The sequence below is a fragment of the Ailuropoda melanoleuca genome, chromosome 4, assembly GCF_002007445.2.
Source record: "Ailuropoda melanoleuca isolate Jingjing chromosome 4, ASM200744v2, whole genome shotgun sequence".
Taxonomy (NCBI): Eukaryota; Metazoa; Chordata; class Mammalia; order Carnivora; family Ursidae; genus Ailuropoda; species Ailuropoda melanoleuca.
In genome coordinates this window covers 18,728,772-18,754,211 of record NC_048221.1, presented here as the reverse complement: position 1 = coordinate 18,754,211, position 25,440 = coordinate 18,728,772, and the positions used below count along the sequence as shown (strand labels likewise).

The following is a 25,440-nucleotide window of genomic DNA, read 5'->3' as shown; positions in this document are numbered from 1 at the left end:
GCCGGCCCGGGCCGCACCCGGCTGGAGCGCGCGAACGCGCTGCGCATCGCGCCGGGCACCGCGCGCAATCCGGCACGGCAGCTGGTCGCGGGCCGCGGCCACCACTTCCAGCCCGCGGGGCCCGCCACGCACACGTGGTGCGACCTCTGCGGCGACTTCATCTGGGGCGTCGTGCGCAAGGGACTGCAGTGCGCGCGTGAGTAGCAGCCCGGCGCGCTGGCGAGAGCGAAACGGGCAGCCAAGAGGCAGCGCCGTCGCTGCGTGTCAAGTCGCAAAGGAGGGGGTCGGTCGGCAGGGTCGGTTCCCGCGGGCCAGGTCCATTACCTTTGCCCCATCGTTTAAGAGAGTGCAGGCAGGTAGATGGTGTATATGTCCTATTCCACCTGCATCAGGGACACAGTTGCGCAGAGGCAGCTGCCTATGAATAAGGTGCTGATTTCAAGGTTTTTATCTTTAAAGTGCCTTGGCTCTTCCCGAGAAAGCCTGTGTTTCCACCAATCTCTGTAAGTCCTTGTTGCCAGGCCCACCCCTTCCCAAAGACTCACTCACTGTGTCCGCCACCAGAATCTCTGGGATGAGGGGAATTTTCCCCCCTGTGGGAGAGGGGCAGGGGAAAAGTACCTTGGGTGGGCCCTCTGCAAGCAGGAATTTTGTTGATCAAATACCTATTGCAGGCCTAGCCAATTAGGTGCTAAAACATGAAACAACCACACAGCAGTGTCCTTCTGCCTTCCCAGGAATCACCAGCAAGCAGAGGTTGCTGCCCCACTGGCTATATACACCAGCTAGAATCGGTTGGGATTTTACAGCCCTCCAAACCCCAATGCCTGGACTTCAGACCTGTTGAATCAATCACTGGAGGTGTATCAGCAATTGGGGGGAAAAATCATTCCAGTAGGCAGCCTGGAATTGAGAGCAGTTGAGAATCACTGCTCTGGCCCATTTAAGGATTTAGGGGTGTCCCAGGCCTGCGTAGGCATGGAGACCCTCTCATCCAGTACAAGAGTCCGTCCTGAAACACCAGGGTTGTGACAGAATACCAACTATGAGCAAGGGTTGGGACATTGCAGTGTTACCAAGGAGAAATAAAGTGGACACAGAGATGAAATACAGGAGCTCTGGTGGGGAGGGGGCGTGGAAGAGGAGTTGCTTTGGCCACATTGGGTTGACAGAGGCTTTGATCTGAGGAGGGAGGTCAGCAATGGAAGCCTTGGATCTGGGGTTGGTAAGTGTACACAGAGCAGGGCAGCGATCAGGACTGAGCCTCAGACACTGTCCATTAGATCTGGGAGTTGAGACAGAACCAAAGGAACTTACCAAGAGCTGCAGGGAACTGGAGGAAAATCGGGGTAGTAGGGAGCTCTGGAAACCAAGGAGAGTAAGCATCAAACGATGCTGAAGGGGTGAGCATGGAGAATGGACCTGGCATTCGACCGTGCACAGGTTGCTGAGGACCCTAACCAGTTTCCTGGAGGGAGGGGCAAGCCTGACTGGAATGGGTAAAGGAGAGAGTGAAGGTGAGTGTATGCAGACGAATGTTGACAAGTTTTGGTGCGAGGGATGTAGAGACAGCTGGAGGGGGACAAGAGTTAAAGGCTTTTTTGTTTTTTGCCCTTCAATTAAATACGCGGAGATGGGGGGGGGTGACAATGCGGAAGGGGGAAGTTCTGCGCTCGGTGCTAGAGTTCCAGCTGTTCAACAGGCCTGGATCCCTAACCGCCTGAGGCTTTCCCGCCAGTTTCCAGACGTCGGGGGACCAACACTAGAATCTGTGTAGCAGCCGGGGGTAACGAGACCTTAAGATAAGGCCGGTCATGCCAGAGCCTGGCGGGCAACGGCCTTCATCCCGGGGGTTCCCTTCCATGACCGGAATGCTGCTCTGAACTGGCGCTGGGGCTCCTCCGCCTCACGGCCCGGCCTCTCTGCAGATTGCAAGTTCACATGCCACTACCGTTGCCGCGCCCTTGTCTGCCTGGACTGCTGCGGGCCCCGGGACCTGGGCTGGGAACCTGCGCTGGAGCTGGACACAAACGTGGTGAGCGCGGGGCGGGGGTGGAGGGGGGCGTACAGAAAAGGCGCGCAGACCAGCCGGCCACATTGCAGGAGTTGCTTAGGGCCGCCCGGCGTTACGCGCTCTGAGCGTCCTAACAGCGGGTTTCCCGCGACAGAGAGGCTAATTGTGCGCGCGAGCTCGAAGGGGTACCGCGGATGCTGACTCCGCGGGGACTGCCCGGAATCGCCCAGGCTCCGCGCCCGCGCAATTTCCGCACCTTCTCGCATCCGCATCCGGTTTTGCGGCCACGCTGGTGCACATGCGCACACGCTCCGACTTGTTCCGCGAGAGAGGTGGGGTCTGCGAGGCGGAGCCGAGCTGAGATGCCTGGGCTATGAAGTCATCCCTGGAGGCGGGGAGTGTAGGAACCCGCCCTTCGAGGTTCCTCCCCCAATGAGACGAGGGCCAGATCCAGGCTGTCTACGTTTCAGTGTTAACGGCTGCCGCGCGAACTCCGATCCCGGCGCACGCGCACATGCGCCTGGGGCGGTGGTTGGAGGCTACGGGCGCACGGGACTCGGGGAGCTGGCGGGCGGGCGCGGCGATGGGCGAGGCGGATGCGGGGACGCCTTCTTTCGAGATGACCTGGAGCAGCACAACAAGCAGTGGCTACTGCAGCCAGGAGGACTCAGACTCGGAGCTCGAGCAGTACTTCACGGCGCGTACCTCACTGGCGCGCAGGCCGCGTCGGGACCAGGTGGGGGCCGGGGTTTGGGGCGGCGGGCCGGTGACAGTCGCTGGGACCCTGCCCCTTCTCGCTAAGTTGCCGGCTCTAGTTTTTGGGCAGAGCCGCTCTTCCGTCAGTGGGGATTCCGTACCGGCCCGGGGCCAGCCCGCGAAACCGTGTGCGGGGCTCTCAGCGCCTCGGTGCCGGGTGCCGAGGCCTTGTAGTCTCTATCACAGACCGGTTGAACCAGGGGAAGCAGCTACGTGGCTTGGGGTAGACCCGGGACGGGCATGATCCACCTATGACTAAAGCCGACTGCGCAGTCTGGACGAGCACCTCGATTTCCGCGTTCGGACACTCCCACCTCCTCTCTGGGGGAACGGGGGCGGGGGGGTATTGGGAGGAAGTGGAAAGGGAGGTGTCCTCGCTGGGAACTGGGAAGTGTATTTAGGAGGAAGGTTCGGGCCCCTCCATATGCACTCCTGGACGGAGCCAGCTGAGTCCCCACCTCTTACCAGTCCTGGCCTGCCACCGGCTTCTGGAATGTGGAGGATTCTGGAGTGGACCTGGCTGGAGTGCTCGCTTCGGCAGCACATGTACTAAAACTTGTAGGACCTGTAGGAAGGATATTCAGGAAATAGACGGGAAGGAAGCCTAGTTCTGGACTGTAAGCAAACAGGAGCATTTTATCCACAGGAGGTGAAGCAGGCTAGATTGTATGAAGCCCTGAGGAGGGGTCAAGAGAGAGGGGTTACTAATACAGGACTATAAGATGGGGTGCTGTAGCCACTATTCCTGAGTCTCCTAGGTGTCCGCATTATCAGAAACCTCTGTGCTGTATGCCATGAGTGTGACCACCAAAGTCAGGTAACTGTTTTGGAGCTGGTACACCTCGGGATCACCCTGGACAGAGCATCAGGAAAGAGAGATGGGGACCGTGAAGCTCGGAATACTTCCCAGCAATGGGACAGAATTCCTTACGTGAGCCACGGAGAGGGACTTGTGGGTGATTCTTTAGATAAAAATTTTATACTGTTTAAATTTTACTCTACAGTTCAGCCCAGAGCTTGGGTGCAAGGTTTGAGTGTGGATCCCTGGGACCGTCTGTCACTCACGCTTGAGCCATTTTCCATTGTGGAATAGTGAGAAAACCACAAGACACTAACCAATTGAAAAGGAGGCTGGGGAGTCCCTAGTTGTATGTAAAATAAAAACCATCAGGGGCATCTGGGTGGCTCAGTTGGTTAAGTGACTGCCTTCAGCTCAGGCCATGATCCTGGAGTCCCAGGATCGAGTCCCACATTGGGGTCCCTGCTCAGCAGGGATTCTGCTTCTCCCTCTGACCCTCCCCCATCTCAAGCTTGCTCTCTCTCCTTCTCTCTCTCATTCTCTCTCTCTCAAATAAATACATGAGATCTTAAAAAAAAAACAAACAACCATCAGTCACTATGGACAGTGGAGGATGGGTCACTGTAGTGCAGAAGAAGGGAAATTCCATGGTCCTGCTGTGCACACTTCTGGGATGGCTGTTAGAATCCTCCAGCCGGAAGCTTTGGAAGCGGAAAAAGAAACTTTTCTTTTCTTTTAGAATCCTGGCAGGACGGTGCCATACCTCCAGTCCAAGTCCCTTGTTTTATGGGTAAAGATAGTAAGGGGGGGGGAGCCCTAAGGGAGGTTCACCTGGAGAGGGGAAGAGACTGAAACATAGATCACTGCATCACTGCACCCCAGTCCAGGGCTCCTCGGTGACTGGGGAAGGGATGAGGAAGGAGCAAGCATTCTCATCCTCATACTGGAGCTCAGAACCATCACAAGGAAGGGAAATAAGTTGGTGCCATCTCCATGCCCACCGTTCTATAAATAGCGTTCTCTTCCTTCTTGCCCCGGTACTAGGGTTTGTTCAGTTTTCCTTCTGCCCCGTAGCACTCCTGGTACTCCTTCCTGTCGGGTCACTCCTTCCTGTCCCAAGCCCTCTCCTTGGGCCTGAACAAACACATCCACCCTTTATTCCCAGGCTCCATCCTTCATTTTACCCATCAGATCTCCCATTTTCCAGGGTCCACACTATTTGTTCTTTACTAGTCTTGGAGGGTTTCTCCCTGCCCCCAGTAAGATTTCTGCTGGAGTTTTCACTTCTTAGTGTTCCCCTACGTCCAGGAGATTTTTTTTTAACTTGGGGGAGCAAATAGTCTTCAGTTCCCACCCCTCCCCCAATACCTTTTCCCTGTGAGGCCCCAACCTCAGTCTTCAGTGCCACATACTCACTGGCAGGTTCTAGGTGAAGAGCATACTGCTAAAAAGCTGTTTAGGTGAAGAGCACCCTACCCTCTCATTTGTCCTCCCTATTCATCCCCATCAGATGGTTTAAGCATAGGGGCTCCAAAGCAGCAGTCAGGGAGAAGCCTGCCTCTCCTGGGCTCAGAGCTGGACACAGGTTATTCTGCAGGAGACCAGCTGGTAAGAATTCCCCTGGGACAAAGCATTGGTCAGCAGTGATCTCAGCTGTGTCTGTGACACTCCCATTCCAACCAGGGCCTGACGTCAACAGGAAGTAAGGCTGATGCAATGGAACCAGGGAGTTTGATAGAAAACTGTTAATTCAGAGCTCTGACTGCCCTGGTCCATACTCCACCCTTCCGACAAAAATCCAGCCCCTGGAGGAGCGGGGAATGGGCTGAGTGGAAGAACAAAAAATCTTTGGGCTAAATGTCCAGATAGGAGGGAGGAGATGCAGAAGCCTACCTGTTTGGCACTTGTGGGACCGGCTCTACCAGGAGGCACATTGGAGCCTGGCCTGAAGCTGCCTTCTGTGCAGCTTGGGTCAAGATCAAATGGCATGTCACAGTGGTTTCCTCCCTATGTGTGAGACATACAGGGCTGGCCCCAAATCCCTCACCAGAGGGTGTTAACATTGTAGAGGTTGCCCTTACCCTCTTACCAATAGCTGGCTGGGCTCCTGGTGTGCACCAGTCCACCTCTCACCCTGTGGTCATGGCACTTTGCTGGGGCAGAGTGCCAAAGTGGTCTCCCTTCTCCAGGACACCCCTGACCGCACCAGGGTGCTGGAATCAGTCTGTGTAGTTGAAAGGTGCTTTTACTGTCAATAAGAATCCCACATCTTTTCCTGGTCTCTGACTTTGTATCTTCAGTTGTCTTGGTTTTAAAGTATCCATAGGGCCTCACCCAGGGCTGAGGAGGCCCCATGTAGCAGCATAAAGAAGCCAAATGACTCTGCCTTTGCTGTGCCCACCCATTGCATTCAAAACCAGGAGCAGTGGTGGGTTCTTTCCATCGGGACGTTGTAGTCAGTTTCCAAAGGCTGCCCCAGAGGCTGTTTTGCAAAGTGGCCCACCCAGACTCCCCTCCCCGTCTGTGACATGCATTACAGTGGGATGGGTTCTTTTAGGGCCCTATGTCCATGCTGGCCCATCTTTCAGGACGAGCCTGTGGAGTGGGAGACACCTGACCTTTCTCAGGCTGAGGTTGAACAGAAGATCAAGGAGTACAATAGCCAGATCAACAGCAACCTTTTCATGAGCCTGGTGAGTTGACAGCCTGGGGAAGGGAGTGTGGAGAGGCTACAGCTAAGGTATTCTTGGGTGGGTCTAAGCAGTGATATAGTCACACCTAGCCTAGCCCCAAGTGGACTAGCAGTGTCCAAATCTGTTCCATCTCACCTGGAACGTAGTCATGGTTTGGTTTCTCCTCTTCAGAACAAGGATGGCTCCTACACAGGCTTCATCAAAGTTCAACTGAAGCTGGTGCGTCCTGTCTCAGTGCCTTCCAGCAAGAAGCCACCCTCCTTGCAGGATGCCAGGCGGGGCCCAGGGCGGGGCACAGCTGTGAAGCGCCGGACCTCCTTCTACCTGCCCAAGGATGCTGTCAAGCACCTGCATGTGTTGTCACGCACGCGGGCACGTGAGGTCATTGAGGCCCTACTTCGCAAATTCTTGGTGGTAGATGACCCCCGCAAGTTTGCACTCTTTGAGCGGGCTGAACGCCATGGCCAAGGTGGGCTTCCCACCCCACCATGTATGAGGATATATATGCATGCACCATGTGTAAGGAGCTAAGTGGGCTGGGCCTGACTCTAATCAAATACTTTCTTCTCCCTGCCTGGCCCTCAGTGTACCTCCGGAAGCTGTTGGATGATGAGCAGCCCCTGCGGCTGCGGCTCCTTGCAGGGCCCAGCGAGAAGGCCCTAAGCTTTGTCCTCAAGGAGAATGACTCTGGGGAGGTGAATGTGAGTACACAGCCCTCTTTTGCTACTTGGTTGTCACTGGGCAAGGCTAGTGGATCACAGCTGCAGTAAAGTTGGAAGGAGGAAAGGGCTGGAGAAAAAGCTCTGCAAAGCCTCTTCAGGAGTATGTGAACCTTATAGCTACAGTGAAGTCTTCCAGGCCATGCAAGCCAAGGTCACGGCCCTGTCCCAAAATGCCAGGAAGTATTGTCTGTCCTTTTCTATTGGGGAAAGTCCTCAGGAGATCAGGAATCCATCTGATAGCGTGGTGATTCCAAGCCAGATCAAAGCACATAGAAGGGCCCACGTCGTCAGAGAGGCTCGCGTTCAGACATTAGGACTTTTTACCTGGAAGCTTTCTGGCTTCAAAGCATTGGGTCTGTGGAGTAGTATTAAACTCAGAGTGTGTGCTTAACCTGTCCACAAGTAACTGGGGAACATCTGGTTTGGTTGCCTGTCTTCGAGGTGACTGCTTTATGGGGCCCATCTTCTATACAGACTATTGTCAAGAATCCTAGCATGGGCCCTTCAGGCAAAAGCCTAACATTGGAAAGCCCCATCCTAGCTGTGTGACATGACTGCTGCTTTTCGTTGGGGAGGGCCTGCTGGTTTGGCCATGCCTGCTGCAGCCTGTTTCCCTTCTCTCCACCTGCAGTGGGATGCCTTTAGCATGCCTGAACTACACAACTTCCTGCGCATCCTACAACGGGAGGAAGAGGAACACCTCCGCCAGATCCTGCAAAAGTATTCCTATTGCCGTCAGAAGATCCAGGAGGCCCTGCACGCCTGCCCCCTGGGGTGACCTCTTGTACCCCTGGGTGAAAGGAGGAGAGTAGGCAGCGCCGAGGGCGTGCCGTGTGAGTGTGACAGGGCCCATGTGGCCTGAAGAATGAGTGTGTATGGAGCTCGTCTCTTACTGGGGGAATGAGCCCAAAGAACAGCAAAGGAGCTGGCCCCCTGTGTCCACCCACAGGTGTAGCAGAGCATGGCTCTGTACCCTTCTGCCCTTCATGTAGTGAATCATGGTGGGCCAGGGTTGCCCCCAAGAAGCTGCTCCAGTCTTGGAGCAGGGATAGAGCAGAATTAAGTCTCCTTAATTCATGTCTCAGATACCAGAATCTTGGGAGACCCTACAAACAGCATAGGGTCGTGTTTGCAGGGATAAGGACCCTCACCTATGGGGAAAAGTCGTATGTTTTGGGTCTTGGATGGGGTTTCAGAACAGTTGGATCCAGGGGCAGGTGTTCAAGATAAGGCAGGTGTGGGGGAAGAGTCTAGGTTTCCCTCTACAGTGGCTTCTGACTCCTCACACACACTGGAGTCAGGGAATGCTGGCTCATGGTGCAGCAACAGTGCCTCAGTTCCTCCTCCAAGGAGGATGTCCCTGGGCCAGGGTCTGTGTGAGTGTGGGCGCTGGTCCAGGTCTGTGCCTTGTTTGCCAATCAAAGTGAGGGTCTTTCCCTCAGTTATTTTTGATGATGTGTGCGAATGTATGTAATATTCTGTGGCCTCAGCTGCATGCCTCCTGTGGGGAAGGGGGTGAGGGTGACAGTCATCATCAGGGCGTGGGGCCTGAGAGAATTGGCTGAATAAAGATTTAAGAATTCTGCTTTTGAACTCTATTATGTGCCCTCAACCAAATTTGCCCTCATGCCAGTGGCTGCCAAGGGTGATGGACAGGCTCACAGAGCACCATGTGACCAGTTTGTGAATGATGTGGGGTACAAATATGCACTGTCATCATGCAGCACCATGGGGCTCAGGTCGTGGTACAGGCAAGAATATAATCTAGAATTTAGGGAACCCACACCCCTCCCAACACTCACACACCCCAAGCTGTGGGAGGCTTAGGTCGTGGTACAGGCAAGACACACACACACACAAACCCCAAGCTCTGGGAGGCGTTTTCACCAAATACTTGCTGAGCTACTGCTGTGGACCAGGACCAGACACTGCTCATGGCACTGAAGGTCCAGCTGTTAATTCTTGTCTTCGTGAAGGATGCCTTCTAGTGGGTTTGGAAGGAGCACTGAATCCAAAGTTCTCCAGACTGAACGTAGCTATACATTTGGCCAATAACTTAATTTTCTTTAGGTTTGGTTTCTTCTCTACATGCAACAGTGGTGATCACAGAAAGGGTGTGGGAATAAAATGAGGCCAGGCAGGCAATGCGCGGCCTGGCCTGGAGCAGCCCTAAAGTTCTGGTTGCGGGGAACCTGGTGGTTGGGCAGGTCCGCTGGACCTGACTTCTAGGAGTCGGGAACGTCGGAGACGCCACGCATGAAGGAAGCTGGAGAACACAACCTCCTCTTCACTGGGTGGGAGCTGTCCCAGCTGGGGAGAGCGTGGCCTGCTGGGACCTGACGTTTCGCGGTGCCTGCCGGGATGCCTAGCTTCTGAGAGCGTCTATTGGTCCCACTCCGCGGACAGACGAGAGAAGCAACCAATCAGAGAAGGCAGCGTTCGGAGCGTGCGGAAGCGGAAGTGAGGTTTCCGTGGAGACCCCGGAGCCTGCGGAAGGCAGCGGCGGCGACGGCAGCACCTGCGAGCGGAGGCAGAGGCAGGGCATGGCGGCGCCGACGGCCCTGTGAGAGCAAAGCGGCCACGGGGCTCGCCATGCGTCGGCGGCCCTGACATGGGCGCCAGCGGCTCCAAAGCTCGGGGCCTGTGGCCCTTCGCCTCGGCGGCGGGGGGCGGCGGCCCGGAGTCGGCAGTCGCTGAGCAAGCTCTGGTGCGGCCGCGAGGCCGAGTCGTGCCCCCCTTCGTATTCACGCGCCGCGGGTAAGGGCGCGGATTCCGCCCCGGGGAGAACAGGCGGGCGGCGGGGCCCGCCGCATCACAGGGAGCTCCAGCCCGAGCCAAGAGGAGTCCCATGTTTCGGGCCTCCGTGGGAGCAAGTGGTGGGGAAAGCAGAGCAGTCGATTCCTGGCGACCTGGCTGCTTTGAAGGTCTCCCTAGGGGAAGAGTGGGCCTGAGGCTTGTCCATGGGCAGGCGCTCTGCACGGTAAAGCTGAGATAGAGCCTCCCTGAGACTTCAGGATTTCTTTCTTTCAGCCCTTCCAGCCCAGCATGAAAGTTGAAGGCTCCTAGCCTCCCTCTCCCCCAGTTCTTCCGAGGGAAGAATTAACCCTCTTTTGGTTGTTTCCGTTCCCCACTGTGGTGGGGTTGGACCTCTGAGGGCAGTAGCCAGGAAAGTAGGACTGGACCCTAGTGTTGAAGACGGAGCCTGGGTAAAAAGACCCTCACCCAGGTATGTTCTCCAGGTCTGGAGCACTAACCTCCCTTCTCTTTCCACGGGTCCAGACGGGAGCACCATATTGGCATGCCCGTGGTGGGCCCAGGGAAAATTGTACTCAGGTGATGCTGGAGATTTGGTTGTAGATACTAGGGAGACCCAACAGTGGTAGTTTGGCTACACCAGCCACCTGGGGTGGGTGGGGAGGATTCAACCTTTTTCTCTTTAGACTCCCTCCTGGCTCAGACATCTGCCATCTCAGGTTGGCCCAGGGCCAGCAGCATCTTCTGGAATGAGACACATGCCCAGGCCATCATGCTGTCCACTGTAGAAGTCCTGGATGAAGGCAAGGGCCTGATGTTGGAATGGCTGCTTTTGCTGAACAAACCAGTGATGAGAACTGGCCTTGGCTGCCGTGACAATGTGCTTTGATATGATCTCTCTTCTTGGAGACTGACAGCTGGCTACCATCCCACTCCCCATTTCCTTCTAGTAGACCTCAAGCCCTAAACAAGGGATTCTTCAGGCATTATTATCCTTTTTCCCTCCCTCCAACATTGTTCCTCCCCATTTGGAGGTGGGCACACTTTCCTGTAGTCTGGTCATTTGCCATGACCGGGTGTGGGGCTCCAGCCCAGCCCGTTCTCTCTCTCTCTCCACACAGCTCCATGTTCTATGATGAGGATGGGGATCTGGCTCACGAGTTCTACGAGGAGACAATCGTCACCAAGAACGGGCAGAAGCGGGCCAAGTTGAGGCGGGTGCATAAGAACCTGATTCCTCAGGTGAGGGGCTGGGCAGTGGTCACAGAGCCTATGTTGAGTGTGCAGAGGTAGACCCACATGTGGTCTGCTGTCATGGTGGGGGCTCTTGGGGGAGGAGCTGGCCCTCACTAGCCTCTGTTTCCATGGCAGGGCATCGTGAAGCTGGATCCTCCCCGCATCCACGTGGATTTTCCTGTGATCCTCTATGAGGTGTGAGCCTGGGGAGTGGCAGGCATAAGCACTCCCTACCCCAGCAAGAAACCCCCAGGCTCAAGGTGTGGCTTCCATTAAGGAACCTAAGCTGGGGCCACAACCCTGAATAAACTGCATTGGCCTGGAAGATTCAGCTGTGAGCGGGACAGTCCCGCAGTGTTGGTTGGGTGTTAGTTTATATGTGGACAAGAGGTGGCTGGTGGCTGGCGAGGGCTAATGGCAGAGTTACCAGCCCACCTTCCCCAGCAATCCCTAGAAGGAGCATGGCAGGGCATATGCTGGTCAGGAATGCCTGGTTCCTGCACCCTTGCCTGGCCTGCTTTCTTCCAAGCTTACCTAGGGCCCAGCCCTGCTAGGGGCTACAGCACTTTACAAGCAAGGTCTGCCTTCTTCCAGCCCCTGGGCTGTGGGAGCTGTATGCAAGTGGGAACTTCCTTTCCTTCATTTCCCTTACCCCCTTGTTGGAGCATTTCAGCCGTTTGCTACCTCGATTCCTCCTGTGTTGGACAGAGGTGGGGGGCAGTGCAAGCCTGATTCTTCCTGCCTACCTACTCATCTGTTCCCACTCCCAGATGGATGGACAGTTTTCTGGCTGTTAATGGAGATGGGACTGGTGTGGGAGGATTCTCCCTCCACCCAGGGCTGGACTGATCCTTTCCCATTGCAACTACTTGTTGCCCCCCCACACACCCCCGGTTGAGAGGGCATAAGACAGGATCAGGAAGCGCTATGATGCCTGTGCCTGTGGGGAATTGCCCTAACCCACCTACTTTGTCTCATCCTCCTTGCCTTTGTACCAGCCCCCCCCCGACACACACACCCCCCTGCCATAGGGAGGAGACCATCTGCCACCCTTTGGTGAAGGACAGCACCCCTGGGGCTGGTGCCAGTAGCTGTGAGGAGCCCACCACCCCTTTCCCTACAGTATACCCATCCCCCAGGATCAGTCAGTGGAAGGTACTGGAGCCCCTGGGTAGAGACAGAAAGGAGAGATCAACCATAAAGGAATACTTAAAATGTGAAAGTTTGTAAATAGTCTAGTCCATGATGTTGGGGCAGAGTCTGATTTCTACATCAAAATGACTTTTTTTTAAATTCCTTTCTGTGCAAGCTCTGTGCTTTTAAGAGTGTGGGAAATGGCTTGGGAAGGGCGGCCCCCAATCTAAGAAGGCTGTTGTGTTATTTGTTTAGTTTCAATAAAATTATTTGTAGACCCTGCGTACAAGAGTGGCATCTGCTGTGACATCCAGTGTCTAGACTGGGCCACTTTGGTGGCTCACATTTATCGTTATCATCAAGACTCAGCATAAGCCTGAGCGCAGCTTGTGGCCATCCCAGCTGTGACCAGCAGGTGGCAGTGTATTCACACAGCCCTCACTGCAGGGCCTCTCAGAATGGAAGGCCACTCCTCTTGTGTTTAATAGGTGGGGACCCCTGGAATTGGAAGGTTTTGGGGTGCTTCACTAGGAATTGGCCCCATCTGCCTGACCTGAGAGCATGACCTCAGGTAGTTCTGGAACAGCTGTCCTGCCCCCAGCAGTGCCAGCTGACCCCACATGAGGTCACAACCCAAACCTCATGGACCTCCAAGACCCATCTTAAGTGGACAGCAATCAGATGGGTACCACCATGCCCTTGGCCTGCTGCCAGGCTATGTAGCCCAAACCCACCTGCTGCCTCCCAGGACTGCCTATGGATACTACCAGGAGAGTGGGTCTGGGGCTTCTGTTCCATCAGGAAGAACTCACCCACCTAGTACTTTTTCTGTTCCCTGCTGACCCTGTGTTCTCACCTCCAGCTGCCCCCTGTGTACATTCAGCCTACACTTTTCAGGCCCTGCTAGAAGGTGGGTTCCCTGCTAGGCTTGGCTCTTGGCCATCAGCCCAACTTCCAGTTAGGGAAGAGGGAGCTGAGGGACACAGGCTTCTTGGTCTGGGAAGTTGGCCTGCCAGTCTTTTGGAGGCTTAAATTTGTCACATCCGGAGCGGGATCGTCCTGTGCAGCCTTCATAGTTCTTCTTTGGGCACCTTCCCACTTTCCTGATAAGATGCCAGACATAAGGCCCTGTCATCCTCTGTTTTGCCCCCCTTACTGCCCCAGGGCCAACGTTCTGCCATGCCAGATGGCATCCCATCTCCCGTCACCACTGTTCCAGTGTGGGGGAACTCCCTGTGTTCAGGCTGCCCCAGCTGACCCCAAAGCTGTAGAAACAATGGGGGTCAGAGCAGTGCTCTTCCACTCCCTTCCACTGGGCTGTGTTCACTTCCTTCCTGCTGGCTGCCTGAGGAAGTGTCCCTGCCCTGGGACTGTCTGGTCTGGCCTTTGTTTCCCCAGGGGCCCCCACCCTTGCGGTTTCCAAGGCCTGTGTCCATTATGGAGCCAGCACAGTGGTTATCGGGACACACCCTCCCTTGCCATGTCCTGGACTCTTCAGTCCTCGGGACGGACTCTAGGGTGTGTACCCAGTTCCCCCAGTTGCCCAGTCTTCCACAGCCTTCTGTTAGGACTCTGAGAGGCCCTGGGTGTAGTGTGAATGGGGTGAGCTCAGGGTGACTTGAGGGTGTGCAGATTTGTCCACCCCTCTGGAACAGTCTGCTGGGACCCTGCTGCAGCTCTCTCTGGGGCTAGTCCTGTTATGGGCACCCCCTTCCCATGGAAACACAGCCCTTTTCTCACCCCAGTTATGAGCTCCCTACTCTGCAGTGTCTTAAAGTTCACCCAGGAATGTCTTCCAGCAGAAGAGCTGGAGGGCTATAGGCCCCTCCCGGCCCCTGTCCCACCCCCCACCCAGCACAGTCACGCACATGAACACATTGTCCACTCTGTCACACTTGGGATGCTTCCGCTCTCAGTGGGAAAAAATTAACTCAGCTCCTGGAGGTTCCCCCAAACCCCCTTAGGGCCGGTTCCCTTCTTCACCACCTTCCTTGGGGGACCATCAGCCAAGCATCCCACCACTGGGGCCCCTCCACTCATAAGCTACTGGATTTGAGGATGGGCCTCAACCCCAATGGAAGGTTAGGGAGAAGAGCTTTCAGGGTTAGGCAGCTGCCGGCCTGGCGGAGGCTGTCACCTGAGCCAAGTCCCACAGCCTTCCTGTCACCTGGTGCAGTTCCCTGGGCCAGGGCATACTGGGCGTGGGGGGGGGGGTGGACCGTAGGGAGGGCAGCCAGCCAGCAGGGCATGCCGGAGGGAAACAGGGTCAAGGCGGTCCCTTCCCCCGCGCTTGTTCCTGGCCCTTTCCTCTCAGAGGGGCAGCAGGAAGTGAGGAAAAAGGGCCGGGGTGGGAGGCGGGAGCGGGTGGGAGGGGATGGGGTTTATCAAGTCGCCGGCGGGCTGCCCGGCGGGCAGCAGCTGGTGCGAGTAGGCTTAGCTGGAGAGGCTCACCCGGGGAAGAAGGGAGGCCGCCGACCTACTGGGCCCCCGGGCTCCCACACAGGTGAGCCCAGTGCAGGCGACTAGTCTGCACCCCCTTAGATCCGCTCACAGGAGCTCTTTCTCGCTCCCCTCCCTGGGGCGCGGACGGGAATGGGCTGGTGGTGCAGACCCGGGCCCTTTGGGGGAAGCTGAGCCCCGTACGGGGGAGAGGATCTAGGAAGAGGCAGGGAGATCTCGGCCCGGTCCATCTCCAAGCCTGCTCCCCAGCCGGAGGGGCTTGTGGGGCGAAAGGACTACTGATACCGGGTGGAGGCCCGGGGAAGCCCCTCTAGCCAGGCCGGCTTTCTCTGTGGTCGGGCCGGGTACTTCTGCAAGGGTAGCAGCCTCCTCAGAGTTGAAGTAAAGCCTGGGGGTCTCCAACAGGCCTCCACAGAGACTGGGCAGGAAGGAACGAGCCCAGGCATCGGCCTGTCCCTAATGCAGGTCGCGGGCAGGGGGCCCTACCCCCAGGGTCCGCTGGGCTTATCGGCCCCCAGCGGGGCCGGCCACGCTGCGACTCAAAGCTCGTGTTGCCAAGACAACCACTGCCTCGGCCCAGCCCAGCAAGGGCTAAGAGGCTGGTGCTTGGCCCCCCAACCCCAGTCTGGCAGGGGGCGGGGCTTTCCTTCAGACTGGGACGGGGGGAGGGGAGCCCTGATCCGTAGAGGACTGGGTGTTTACTGTCCCGAGAAGCCTGAGGTCGGCTCTGGTCACCGTCCCTCTTTCCAAACTAACGGCCCCAGGGCTGGAAGCTACACTCGCGGGACAGGGCCAGATCATCTGCTGCCCCCAGCCAAGGCCCCACGTCCCGCAGCACCACCTTATGGACGAGCGGAGGAACACCACCTTCTTTATTCCCTCCACGACTCCCGTCCCTTACACTGTCCCTTTAAGCGGCTGGTCGCGCGGCGGGCGGGGAGGACCGTACCACCGGCCGCGGGCTGGTGGGGGAGGAAATCTTGGGCTGATTGGAGCTCGCGCCTGAGACTCCAGAAAAAAAGCCCCGTTCGGAGGGGCCTCACGGCCCCAGATGGGTGGCCACATTCCTCGGCGGAGGATCTGGAAACCTTGGAGGCCGAAACGCAGCACTGGCTGCGTGAAAGTCGGGAACACCTTCCCGCCCCGACCTCAAGTCCTGCCCCGGGCCCACCTCCGCTCTGGATTCTTAAAGGGCCCGCGGGCCGGGGGGGGCGGGGGGCGGAGCTGCAGAAGCGCCGAGCCGGGGCCGCGCCTGGGCAAGCGGCCGGAGCGGGCCGGGCTGGGCCGGGGATGGCGGTGGCCATGGCGCGGGTCCCGGCGGCGCCCCGCGTGAGGTGAGGGCAAGCAGTGCAAGCCTAGCGGCTCTCTCCCCGCAGGCTGGATTCTGGACCTCCGGGGATGCGCCCAGCGGAGCGGCCCAGGGACCCCACCCCCACCCGGCCCGGCTCAGGGCCCACGTGCGGGGCGGGGGCGGGGTCCCGCACAAAGGCCCGGTGAAGTGAGCTCCTCCCCGGAGCTGCCTGGCGGGCGAGCGCATTCCCGGTGGTTGCGGAGGGAAGGGCCGGTCCGCCGGCGCCGCCGTGGGAGGTCCGCCGCCCCTTTGTCCCGGTGGGGCCTCCACTAAGCTTGGGAGAGCGGCTGGGCTCGAGACAAAGTCCTGACAGCCTCGTTCTTCTGCCAGGCGGGTGCTACACAGATACCAGCTCCGCGGCTCTGTTCCAGCTTCCTGGTGGCTGCATGAGCTGTGCCCTGCCTTATCAAAATGCTATCATTTCTCTGGATGGGGAGTTCTTCACGGAGTACAGAGTGGGCCTCGGGTTCGGGGCTCTCTGAAACCATGTGTTGGGTGGTATGCAGACATCTGTATTTCTGAGCCGTGAATCCATGGCTCAGCCCGCCAGTTCTCAGAGTCACAGACCTACCAGAGGGCTCTGCCCAGCCGTAAGCCACCTGCTCCAGGAAGGAGCGCTATGTTCCTGGCAGTGAGTTCCCAGGGTGTCTTGCCTTCCCCTCCATGGCCGGTGGTCTCAAACCTGCTACAGTCACCTAACAGGGTCTGAACAGCCCGGGGCACAGTGCCCCTCACAGCATGGGCTGTGGGAGTGTGAATGGGTTTGGGGTGGGCACTTCCAAGATTCTGTAGACTGACTTGCTCTCTCCCATCTTTCCCCCAGTTCCTGAGCTGGTGCCAGGCAGGTGACACCGTCTTCCTGCAGCCCCCAGCATGTGGGCAGGCCTGGGCCCTGCCGTCACACTGGCCCTGGTGTTGGTGGCATGGGCCACCCAGCTCAAGCCCACAGCGCCACCCATCTTCACCGGCCGGCCCTTCGTGGTAGCATGGGATGTGCCCACACAAGACTGTGGCCCTCGCCTCAAGGTACCACTGGACCTGAAGTCCTTTGATGTGCAGGCATCACCTAATGAGGGCTTTGTGAACCAGAACATCACCATCTTCTACCATGACCGGCTGGGCCTGTACCCACGCTTCAATTCCATGGGGAGGTCTGTGCACGGGGGTGTGCCGCAGAATGGCAGCCTCTGGGCGCATCTGAAGATGCTGCAGGAGCACGTGGAGCACTACATCCGGACCCAGGAGCCCGCAGGCCTGGCAGTCATCGACTGGGAGGACTGGCGGCCCGTGTGGGTGCGCAACTGGCAGGACAAGGACATATACCGCCAGTCGTCGCGCCAGTTGGTGGCCGTTCGTCACCCTGACTGGCCGGCAGACCGTGTGGTCAAGCAGGCACAGTACGAGTTTGAGTTCGCCGCCAGGCAGTTCATGCTGGAGACGCTGCGCTTTGTCAAGGCAGTTCGGCCACGCCACCTCTGGGGCTTCTACCTCTTCCCCGACTGTTACAACCACGACTACGTGCAGAACTGGGACACCTACACGGGCCGCTGCCCTGATGTTGAGGTCTCCCGAAACGACCAGCTGGCCTGGCTGTGGGCCGAGAGCACAGCCCTCTTCCCCTCCGTCTACCTGGACGAGACTCTCGCGTCCTCCACCCACGGCCGCAACTTTGTCAGCTTCCGTGTTCAGGAGGCCATCCGCGTGGCTCACACCCACCACGCCAACCACGCGCTCCCGGTCTACGTCTTCACGCGACCCACCTATAGCCGCAGGCTCACGGGGCTTAGCGAGGTGCGTGCCTTCCCCGGCCCTGCCTTCTTCCCCAGGGGAGCCACTGCAGGGTTGGGGTAGCAGGGGACCTCCTGCCCACTAGCTGACTAGCTGCCCTACATTCCCTTCTGTCATCCTCTCTGTGACCTCGGGAAAGGGTGGCATCCTTATCTCCATTTTGCAGATAAGAAAATTGAGGTCCAGAGATGCTGAGAAATTTGCTCAAAGCTTCCCAGCACGTCCAGGGCAGATCAGGGACTTGGAACTAGGCATTCTGACTTTGGAGTTCACCCTGATAGATACATCCTAGATTCAAGTGGGCCATTGGCTTGGGAAACGGAAGCCAAAGTAGGGGTGCACATGGCTTGCACATCTAATGAGAAAGTGAAACAGCCTCTGCCTGAGGGTGGGAAGGGGTACTGGGCTGAGGGGACCAGCAAGTCAGAACGGGGTGGGGGCCTGTCCAGCCTGTCTTGTCCTCACCCTATAGTCTCAGTCTTCCCCAGTGACCATTCTGCTCCCACACAGATGGATCTCATCTCCACCATTGGTGAGAGTGCAGCCCTGGGCGCGGCAGGGGTCATCCTTTGGGGCGACGCAGGCTACACCACCAGCACGGTGAGTAAGACCCCCCAGCCTACCAGAGTGGAGTCTGCAGGGGGGCAGGCCTAGTCTGGGCGTCCCTGGTCCCACAGAGAAGAAAGCGTTCCTCCCCTATTCCCAGAAAGGGGTCATGCTGTCCTGAACAACCTTAGATTTCCACCCTTCCTCCCCACAGCCGCCTGCCCCCACACCCTGGCCCTGCTGGGCTCGTCTCTGTCCCCTCCTCCCTTCTCAGTGGGAACAGGGGCAGTAAGGGCTCAAGCGTGCATGTACGTGTACACACGTGTGCGGTGTTAAAAGAAGGTACAGGCACTGCGGTGTGAACAGAGTTTCCATCTGGGCCTGTGGTCTGAGGCCGCTGACCCTGATCCCTGGCGTCTGCCCCCAGGAGACCTGCCAGTACCTCAAGGATTACCTGACACGGCTGCTGGTCCCCTACGTAGTCAACGTGTCCTGGGCTGCCCAGCATTGCAGCTGGGCCCAGTGCCATGGCCACGGACGCTGCGTACGCCGCGACCCCAGCGCCAGTACCTTCCTGCATCTCAGTGCCAGCAGCTTCCGCCTGGTGCCTAGCCACATACCTGGTGAGCCCCAGCTGCGACCAGAGGGGGAGCTCAGCTGGGCCGATCTTAACTACCTGCAGACGCACTTTCGCTGTCAGTGCTACTTAGGCTGGGGTGGCGAGCAATGCCAGTGGGACCATACACGGGCAGCTGGGGGTGCCCGTGGGGCCTGGGCTGGGTCCCACCTCACCGGCTCGCTGGCTGTGGCAGCCCTGGCCCTCACCTGGACTTCATAGGGGACTCTCACCCGGCTGCCGGGCAAGCTGGCCTCTGCCGCGAAGGCTCTGCCAGGCATGTAGGAGCCTTCAAAGGGTGGACAGACTGGAGCCCAGAGGGGGCAGAGCCCCGGGGATGCGCAGCAGGGCGTCCATACCAGCTCTCACCCCCCTGTTCTAAGGGGGAGGGGCAGTTCCCTGAGAGGCCCTTTCTCTCCCTGCCAGAGAGGAAGAGGGGCACAGCCGGGCCAGAGAGGACCTGACCCTACTCTCCTGCCCCTGGATAGTTTATTATTATTATTTTGGGGTCTCTTTTGTAAATTAAATACAAAACAACTGCTTCTGTGCATGGACTGTCTGCACCTAGGCCAGGACACGTGAGAGAGATTCCAGAGTCTCTCAGGAGGTTTAAGCGCAGCTCTGTCTCTGTGAGACTCTCTCCTGGGGACTTCTTATCTGCCAAATGTGGTCCGTGGAACCTGGAGGCCCAGAGCTGCCCATTCTGCAGCTGCCCTGCTGGGGCAGGGGCCACTGAGAACGGAGGGATTCACATTCCACCGCCAACACCCAGGACCTTGCTTTCTCCATATGGATTGGAAAGCAGTTGGCCCAACCCTCTGTGAGGGACCAGGCTCATTGTGTTTCTCCTCCTTGCCCCTGGATCCCCAGCTGGGCCAGTGCCCCTGACCTCGCCTTGCCCACCCAGGGAGAATGGGGAAGTGGATATTTGATCTTCCCTGGCTGGGCAGGTAGCCAGACCACCCCTCCCTGCTGTTCCCACAGGCAAGGGCATCTCCTCCACTCCCTGCTCCAAAGGGCAGTGGACTCCAGCCACACACACCTCTCCCCAGCTGAGTCATAGTCCTCCACTGGGGTTTGGGACCTGAATCCTGAGGTCTCGTCCCTGTCCCACTGCAAAGATGAGTGATGGGGCGAGAGGGAGTCAGGCATCTTGAGTCTGGGAGCAGGGAGCTCCTCAAAGGTCAGTCCTGTCCTAGCCATGGGAGAAGGTGCTTGTCCCTAGCTGTCCCAGGGGAGAGAAGTAGCAGGCTGGAGTAGTCCGACTACCTCTGGCCTGCTTCATTCCCCTGCTTCCGGTGGGGCTCTGTCCCTCTCCTCAGCCATCAGACCCACACTTGGGGTCCCCTTGTCCACATCAGTGATGACGCAGGCCCTGCCCTCAGCAAACACTGGCTGTGGGGAGACAGACTCAAGAAGCAGTCAGGTGTCGAAGGGGGCAGCCCAGCCACATGGACTCAAGGGTGGTATTCTCCAGGAAGTGCTTTCTACACTGAGTTTTAAAAGGGGAAAGGGAAGCTTGCTGCTAGAGACAGAGTGCGGGCAAAGGCTGGAGGAAGTCGGAACACAGCTGGGACCTGCAGTCGGGTCGGCGTGGCCAGGGGGCACCGCAGGCAGGGCAGGAAGGGCAGCCCTCGAGTGGCACCATGCCTGACTTTGCCTGATGGCGGCGACCGTCTCACCTCTTCAGTAAACAGCACACACACATGCTTGCACACGCAGGGGGCCAGTGCTGGGCTGGGCTGCATCTGTGAGCCGCACCAGCAAAGGGCCCTCGTGGGGATGCACACTAGACGCAAAGGCCAAGTCAGAGGTGGTCAGCGGAGCAGAGCCTGGAGGAGTGAGCCCCACCACATCAACTTCAACTCGGCTTGTAAAGTGAGCCTCATCCCCCTGGCTGGCGATGGCAGAGAACAGAGGGATGGGGACTAGGCGGTAGCACAGAAGGCAACGACGGTTCACGTGGTGGGGGAGGATGCGAAGGTGGGAGGGCCCGGAGCTCACTGCCACGGTGGGGAGAAGCCTGCTGGACAGAAGGTGAAGGTATCAGTCTAGAAGGTCATGAGATGTTGGAGCCGGCAAAAAGAGGGCAAGGAAGACGCTGTGACTTACCACCCTTACTGCCCTCACACCTCTGACTTCCCCTACCCAGCTGTGACCCTCAAAAACACCTCCGAGCTACCCCACCCACATCTGTAACACCCAACATCTGTGGCCTTTCCCACCTAGCCAGGACTCCTCCATACCCGTGCAAAGCTGTGGTTTCCCCCACGTGTGTGACCTTACACAACTGTTCCCTTCCCCAGACGTCTGTGACCTGTACCCATCTGGCTAGGACCCCTCCGTGCAAACCTGTGATCACCTCACATCACTTTCCAGGAGGACCTGGACGATAGCCTTGTGGAAAGTGCAACTCATGGACAGCCACAGCGGTGGGTGGGTGGGGGTGATGGGGAGTGAGGTGGCTCGGGCCTGGGGTATGCATACCACCAGAGAGAGCAGGCAGGGCTGGACCACGGAGCTGGACGGACCCCAGACACACACCAGACCAGCGCCACAGGGGCGGGTCTGTGGGCAGGGCCCTGGGGTTGGGGAGCATCTTCCTGCCGTTCCACCGTTAGAGCTTCTCCACTAGCTCGAGAATGCCAGCCTGATGGTTGGCTGGGTTGTGCCAATTGCGGCACTAGGTTTCTGGGGGCGCCTGAAGGTAGTGTGAACCTCAGGGAGAGGGAGTCAGGGCTGCTTTGATGTTCTCCTGTGCCCTCAGCCCTTGGGAGTTGTGCCAGGCTCTCTGAGCCTAATGGTCATCACTCGGGGACCCTGCTTCCTGAACAAGATCAGCAGCCCCCTCCTCTGAGGTCAGATCCCGTGCTCGGGTCTTCCTCCTCCAGCGCTGTCAGCTTCCCCATCCTAGTCCAGAGGGCCAAGTCCACATGGTAGCCAGCTGCGTCACTAATTTATTGGCCGCTGTGCCGGGGGGCCCCTGGCTCAGGCTCAGACCGGGCCGTCGACTCAGGCGGCACTTTCCCCTGCACACATGAGGTTTCCTTCACCCCACCCTGGCAGGCGTGCCTGGGCCTGGGCACCTAGCAGGTCTCAGTGATCAGCTTTTTGAATCAGCAAACAAGTGAAATCACAAAGGAATGAACAAGCATGTGGTCACCGACACACCCATGGTCACCCAAACACGGGGTATCCTAGTCACAAGACCGCAGAGTCTCACACCCGGGTCAGGCTCTGCACCCCACGCTTGCACATATGCACTACTGGACCCCGCACAGAGCCCTAGACCGGAGCTGACCAGCCTTGACCTCACAGACACAGTGCCTTTCAGACTTGTTCCTAAAGCAGAGGGAATCTGCCCCCCTGGGCAGAGTGGGTGTAGGGCCTGGGGCTGGAATACTTCTTGGGGCCCCAAAAATGTCTTCACTTTTTTAATCAGAGGAAAATATATATTAATAATGAATATATAATAATGGCTTCAGTCTGGATTGTACTTGTTTTTGTACCAGCACAGTTGTAAAATGCATTTTTTAATGTTCTGAGGAAGGGGCCCCCAAAGGCAAAATGCCTAAGGCCCAGATGTGAGAATGCAGCCGCGCAGGACAGTTTGCCTCCTCAGTACACAGTACGGAGGCACCCAGACTCCGGTACCAGAAACAGGCCTACCCAGCGGCCTCTGCCCCCCAAACAGCCCCCTGCACTGCTTCCACCCCCACCCCAACCTAAAGAAAGCCACAAAGCCGGGCCACCGTGTTGACCGTGTGGGCGGGGCTGCTTCCGGCCCAGCCCCACCTCCTACCAAGGCACTTGGTTAGGGGTGCCGATTTGGCTCTGCTGCCTGGCCCAGCCCTCCGACTGGGGGCCTGCCCCTCAGCCCACCCCCAGACTGGGTGGGGTGACCCCCCTACAAAAGCTCAGAGTTTCCAGCAGCAGCTTCCTCTGAGTCCGGTGCAGCTGGGGCCAGAGTTGAGGAACAGAATCTTGCTGAGCCCTGCCTAGGCCCTCACGCTGGGGTCAGGAAATCTGGAGGATGAGGCCCTTCAGCCCAGAGGTCAGCAGGGACAAGTGGGCAGACTGGTGGGTATTCAGGAGGGTTGGGCTGGCCTGTCCTTGGTCGCTGAGCATCTCTTCCTCCAATGGCTGGCCAGGATTCCTAGAGGAAGAGACAGGAAAGGATCCCCCATCAGTCAGGTCAGGCTGGGGGCTGAGGGCCTGGCTCTCACCGGCTCCTCTCAAAACAGAAGTCGTGGCCTCTGTGGCCCCTGGGGAAGGGGACTGGTTAGCTTAGGCCAGGGCAAAGCCTGTGGGAGACAAGAGGGCAGAGGCCCTGCCCTAGAAACAACTCGGATGTTCCCTGCAGTGTCAGGGCTCCCCCTCCATACCTTTCCTCTGCCCTCTGCCCTCCCTGAGCCCTGAGCCAAGGTCAATGTTTACCCAAAGCTGAGCAGGGGTGGATTAATGAGCAAGGGGCTTGGTCTGCCTTCTCTGAGCAGGGGTCAGAGAGTTCAGAACATGTTCTCAGCTTTGCCTCCCCTGGCCAGGTTTCCCTAGGCCCATCCTCTGCCATGGCAGTCCACCTGCTTCCCACCTACGCCCTCTTCCTGACCTTGCTCGGCACAATCCAAGGCTCAAGGAACCCCATGGTACCCAACCAGCCCTTCACCACCATCTGGAATGCAAACACCCAGTGGTGCCTGGAGAAATATGGCGTGGACGTGGATGTCAGTGTTTTCGATGTGGTGGCCAACCCAGGGCAGACCTTCCGCGGCCCTGACATGACCATTTTCTACAGCTACCAGCTGGGCACGTACCCCTACTACACGTCTGCTGGGGAGCCTGTGTTTGGTGGCCTGCCCCAGAATGCCAGCCTGGATACCCACCTGGCCCACTCCTTCCAGGACATCCTGGCTGCCATCCCTGCGTCAGACTTCTCAGGGCTGGCGGTCATCGACTGGGAGGCATGGCGCCCACGCTGGGCCTTCAACTGGGACACCAAGGACATTTACCGGCAGCGCTCACGGACACTGGTACAGGGGCAGCATCCCGACTGGCCAGCTCCTTGGGTGGAAGCAGCAGCGCGGGACCAGTTCCAGGAGGCCGCGCGGGCCTGGATGGCAGGCACTCTCAAGCTGGGGCAAGCACTGAGGCCTCGGGGCCTCTGGGGCTTCTATGGCTTCCCTGACTGTTATAACTATGACTTTCTAAGCCCCAACTATACCGGCCAGTGTCCACCGGGTATCAGTGCCCAGAATGACCAGCTGGGGTGGCTGTGGGGCCAGAGCCGTGCCCTCTACCCCAGCATCTACATGCCTGCAGAGTTGGAGGGCAGGGGGAAGGGACAGATGTATGTGCGGCATCGTGTAGGGGAGGCATTCCGTGTGGCTCTGGGTGTGGGGGACCCCAATCTGCCGGTGCTGCCCTATGCTCAGATCTTCTACGACAAGACGAACCGCTTTCTGCCCCTGGTGAGTCTCCTATGACCCCACCCACCGTGTAGCCTACCTTGTCGGCATTAGGTCCAGTACGTGAGGCCACACAGCCTTGGGGCACTTTCATCCATTATGCTCTACTCCTTGAGCTCCTACTGTGTGCCCAGCTCTGTGCTCGTTTCAGCATTCATCACAAAGGCGTAGTGCCTGCTGCATGGCTCTCGCAGGCTGGAGTGAGGACAGGCTTGCTTCTCGCCACCGAGGCCAGAGCAGCCCCAGCGGGGGGTTAGAGTTATTTGTCCCATCTGGCGGTGTTACAGCAATCTGCTGTGGTGGGGGAGGGAGGCCCCTCAGAGCTATGCTGTCTCATTCCCCAGGATGAGCTGGAGCACAGCCTGGGGGAGAGTGCAGCCCAGGGAGCAGCAGGAGTGGTACTCTGGGTGAGCTGGGAGAACACAAAAACCAAGGTGAGCTCAGGCCCAGGATGGGGGTTAGGGTGGGGGCAGGGGTGGGGCTGCCAGGTTGACTGGGAAGACCCTGGCCCACCCTTTCTATCCCTGCAGTCCTGGCTGGCCAGCAGGTGAGAGCGGCAATGCCCTGGGTAGGCCCCTGTAGGATCATAGTGACCCTGATGCCCCTCCTTCCACTCAGGAATCATGCCAGGCCATCAAGGAGTATGTGGACACCACCCTGGGGCCCTTCCTCCTCAACGTGACCAGTGGGGCTCTTCTGTGCAGTCAAGCCCTGTGCTCAGGCCATGGTCGCTGTGCCAGGCGCCCCAGCCACCCTGAGGCCCTCCTCATCCTCAACCCCACCAGTTTCTCCATCCAGCTCACTCGTGGTGGCGGGCCCCTGACCCTACAAGGCGCCCTCTCACTTGAGGATCGGATGCGGATGGCTGTGGAGTTCCAGTGTCGCTGCTACCATGGCTGGAAGGGAGCACAGTGTGAGCAGCGGGGCATGTGGTGATTGGTCACACTCCAGGATACACACATTGAGCACCCTGTTTACCTTACAAATAAATTATTTTACTGGCAAAAAATGGGTTTATTTGGGAACAGCAGAGAAGTGCAATTTGAGACATGTGAGCTGTTGCAAAACCATAGGCAAGCCTGGAGAACAAAGAGGGAGAATGCTGT

General features: G+C 58.1%; 3 protein-coding genes across 14 annotated transcripts; all 3 read left to right on the top strand.

Moving 5' to 3' along the window:
• Positions 1 to 2,059: 2,059 nt before the first annotated feature.
• RASSF1 (Ras association domain family member 1) lies at positions 2,060 to 8,580 on the top strand. 2 transcript variants are annotated; one of them, XM_011226604.3, is made up of 5 exons: positions 2,060 to 2,750; positions 6,158 to 6,262; positions 6,434 to 6,731; positions 6,848 to 6,963; positions 7,616 to 8,580. In XM_011226604.3, the coding sequence occupies exons 1-5, from the start codon at positions 2,529 to 2,531 to the stop codon at positions 7,760 to 7,762; spliced, it is 888 nt and encodes a 295-aa protein (XP_011224906.1). In that variant the 5' UTR covers positions 2,060 to 2,528; the 3' UTR covers positions 7,763 to 8,580. The 2 variants fall into 2 exon arrangements, with proteins under 2 accessions (XP_011224906.1, XP_034514261.1); XM_034658370.1 differs by having other exon boundaries at positions 2,169 to 2,750; positions 6,127 to 6,262.
• Positions 8,581 to 9,446: 866 nt separating this feature from the next.
• On the top strand, positions 9,447 to 12,390 carry TUSC2 (tumor suppressor 2, mitochondrial calcium regulator). Its single transcript, XM_002920519.4, has 3 exons — positions 9,447 to 9,741; positions 10,860 to 10,980; positions 11,110 to 12,390. Exons 1-3 carry the CDS (start codon positions 9,596 to 9,598, stop codon positions 11,173 to 11,175), a joined length of 333 nt encoding a protein of 110 aa, XP_002920565.2. The 5' UTR covers positions 9,447 to 9,595; the 3' UTR covers positions 11,176 to 12,390.
• On the top strand, positions 10,860 to 25,343 carry HYAL2 (hyaluronidase 2). Of its 11 annotated transcripts, none has more exons than XM_034658357.1 (6): positions 10,860 to 10,980; positions 16,743 to 17,710; positions 18,218 to 18,307; positions 23,414 to 24,337; positions 24,679 to 24,768; positions 24,953 to 25,343. In XM_034658357.1, the coding sequence occupies exons 2-6, from the start codon at positions 16,793 to 16,795 to the stop codon at positions 25,268 to 25,270; spliced, it is 2,340 nt and encodes a 779-aa protein (XP_034514248.1). In that variant the 5' UTR covers positions 10,860 to 10,980; positions 16,743 to 16,792; the 3' UTR covers positions 25,271 to 25,343. The 11 variants fall into 11 exon arrangements, with proteins under 11 accessions (XP_034514248.1, XP_019656600.1, XP_034514253.1 ...); XM_019801041.2 differs by lacking the exon at positions 10,860 to 10,980 and adding an exon at positions 14,497 to 14,611; XM_034658356.1 differs by lacking the exon at positions 10,860 to 10,980 and adding an exon at positions 15,535 to 15,902.
• The last annotated feature ends 97 nt before the right edge of the window (positions 25,344 to 25,440 follow it).

Coding starts and splice junctions, on each gene's coding strand:
- RASSF1 (XM_011226604.3), top strand. CDS start 2,529: ATGCGCCTGGGGCGGTGGTTGGAGGCTACGGGCGCACGGGACTCGGGG. Junction 6,732..6,847: donor GGCTGAACGCCATGGCCAAG/GTGGGCTTCCCA, acceptor CCTGGCCCTCAG/TGTACCTCCGGAAGCTGTTG. Junction 6,964..7,615: donor ATGACTCTGGGGAGGTGAAT/GTGAGTACACAG, acceptor CTCCACCTGCAG/TGGGATGCCTTTAGCATGCC.
- TUSC2 (XM_002920519.4), top strand. CDS start 9,596: ATGGGCGCCAGCGGCTCCAAAGCTCGGGGCCTGTGGCCCTTCGCCTCG. Junction 9,742..10,859: donor TTCGTATTCACGCGCCGCGG/GTAAGGGCGCGG, acceptor CTCTCCACACAG/CTCCATGTTCTATGATGAGG. Junction 10,981..11,109: donor ATAAGAACCTGATTCCTCAG/GTGAGGGGCTGG, acceptor TTTCCATGGCAG/GGCATCGTGAAGCTGGATCC.
- HYAL2 (XM_034658357.1), top strand. CDS start 16,793: ATGTGGGCAGGCCTGGGCCCTGCCGTCACACTGGCCCTGGTGTTGGTG. Junction 18,308..23,413: donor CAGGCTACACCACCAGCACG/GTGAGTAAGACC, acceptor TCCCCTGGCCAG/GTTTCCCTAGGCCCATCCTC. Junction 24,769..24,952: donor GGGAGAACACAAAAACCAAG/GTGAGCTCAGGC, acceptor CCTTCCACTCAG/GAATCATGCCAGGCCATCAA.